The sequence below is a fragment of the Malurus melanocephalus genome, unplaced genomic scaffold, assembly GCF_030028575.1.
Source record: "Malurus melanocephalus ecotype Western Australia unplaced genomic scaffold, MMel_1.1 scaffold_1092, whole genome shotgun sequence".
In the NCBI taxonomy this organism is placed as follows: Eukaryota; Metazoa; Chordata; class Aves; order Passeriformes; family Maluridae; genus Malurus; species Malurus melanocephalus.
In genome coordinates this window covers 82,373-84,434 of record NW_026624324.1, presented here as the reverse complement: position 1 = coordinate 84,434, position 2,062 = coordinate 82,373, and the positions used below count along the sequence as shown (strand labels likewise).

Below are 2,062 nucleotides of genomic sequence, written 5' to 3'. Positions count from 1 at the left end.
TGTGTGAGGCTGGCTCAGAGCAGTGCTGTGATTGCAGGGTCTCTCCTGACTGACTCTGCTGTCTCCCTGCAGGGTGTGGAGCTGTCGGGTTTATCTGCTGCCATCAGCCACTTCCTCAATTGTTTTCTGAGCTCCTTCCCAAATCCCATCGCCCATCTTCCTGCTGATGAGCTGGTCTCCAAGAAGAAGAACAAGAAAAGGAAAAACAGGAACCTTGGAAATGCTGATAACACTGCATGGGCCAGCATGACCCCTCAGGAGCTATGGAAGAATATTTGYTCAGAAGCAAAGAACTACTTCGATTTCAGTCTTGAATGGTAAATGAAGCAGGTGACCCCAGCTTGTGCCTGGACTCACAAGCTCTTGTTCTGTAACTGGACCTCTCTTTCTGATTTGTTTTCTGTTTGAATAAAATTTRTACCCTTGAGGGACTTCTACAAATTTTTAATGGAAAGAAATTGGGCAAAGAGTAGCAGGCAGAAGTGAAATTTTGAATCAAATGAAACCCGTGAGGGAAACACGGTCAGGAAAAACACAGGAGAAAGGGAAAGCTCTCCTAAGAGTGCAGAGGGGACCAGAAGGTGAGAAACAGAAGTAATATTATAGTGAAAYGATACTTGTCTGTATTGACAGTGATCTGGACTGAAGGGAGCTTCTGTTCCAGAAAAAGGATTTTTGGAATTTGGAATTTAGCTGCTCCTGTAGGTGAGCAGAGTGGGGAATAAGGAAGGGGCACRTTGTGAGTGTTAAACTGGAAGCACCAATGAAGTGGCCCAAGAGAAAAGCCATGGCTAGGTGATTAAACCAATTTTTGATAGTTAGACAGTGCTCATCCCTTCCTGTCAGGGACTGCCCATCCTCACCAAGAGCAGAAGGTGTTCAGCCCAAGTGGGATTTGAGCAGAGCTCAGAGGATTTCTGTGAAAGCTCTGCTGTGCTCTGTCAGCTCTCACAGACCATGAGCAAACTCTGCAGTGCTGTTTTTGGTTTGAGGTRGCACCTCAAAGGCTGTACAGGGATCTGTGCTTCAGGTGCCCMCAGGGGAGGGATGTCCTTGAGCAGAAACTCCCCTGAGAGCTGAAGCTTYTGTTTGCTTTCTGCAGTGAGAATGTTGACCAAGCAGCTGAAGTGTATAATCTACAGAAAATCACCCTGCTCCGTGAAATCTCCCTCAAAACTGGAGTCCAGGTAAGATCCACATCCTCCTTCCCTTGCCATCTGTTCTGTACTGGGGAACATGAAGTGCTCTGTGTTTCACAGGCACAGCACAAGCCCCAAAAGGTTTTTGTGGTGCTGATGTTGGCACACAGGTGCCAGCTCTGAGATCTCTAATCCAGTTCCAGCTCAGGGTAACCATGCTCAGTGTCCCTTGGAAGAACAGCCACCTCAGTACAATTGCAGTGCAATTCTCACTGTTGTGTGGGCTGTGGGACAGCTCTCCTGGCAAGGGTTCAGTGTTGTCACTGTGCTGCCATTTTGCCATGTACACCTCCCCCTGACCACCTTGGACAGTTCTGTCCCAGCTCATGGAACAGGAGATGTTTTGCCTGTGAATCCCCRTGCASAATTTCACCCCCTTTTCTTGCCAARTGCCTGTGGAAGTGRTGACTGTTCCACCCTTCTTGGTCCCTCCAGATCCTGTTGAAGGAGTACAACTTTGACAACAGGCACAAGCCCACTTTCACTGAAGAGGATATTCTCAACATCTTCCCTGTAGTGAAGCACGTRAACCCCAAAGCCTCTGATGCTTTCCACTTCTTCCAGAGCGGGCAAGCAAAGGTTCAGCAAGGTACAGGAGCCACAAACCTCAGCCTCGGGGGATGAGCAGTGATGATGGGAGGAGCAGGGTGGGTGGGGCATGGCACCAGGACACCCCTGCCCACCCCACTGTGGTGGAGAACCCTGGTGTCCCCAAAACCATCTGGAATGTTCCTGCTCCAAAGGCAGTGGTGATGAGCAAGGACAGCCAGGGCATTGGTATGTCCTTGCCCAGGGCAGTGCTGTCCTTGCCCAGGGCAGTGTTGTCCTTGCCCAGGGCAGTGCTGTCCTTGCCCAGGGCAGTG

General features: G+C 49.9%; 1 protein-coding gene across 1 annotated transcript in view; it reads left to right on the top strand.

Annotated features, from left to right (window-relative positions):
- CLUH (clustered mitochondria homolog) overlaps positions 1-2,062 on the top strand; it is a gene marked incomplete at its 5' end in the record, with an annotated part of 25,199 nt that overhangs the window by 9,639 nt on the left and 13,498 nt on the right. The window contains 3 exons of the mRNA XM_057386892.1: positions 73-317; positions 1,103-1,187; positions 1,635-1,788. Coding sequence (XP_057242875.1) covers positions 73-317; positions 1,103-1,187; positions 1,635-1,788 — 484 coding nt within the window. The remainder of the gene's footprint in view (positions 1-72; positions 318-1,102; positions 1,188-1,634; positions 1,789-2,062) is intronic.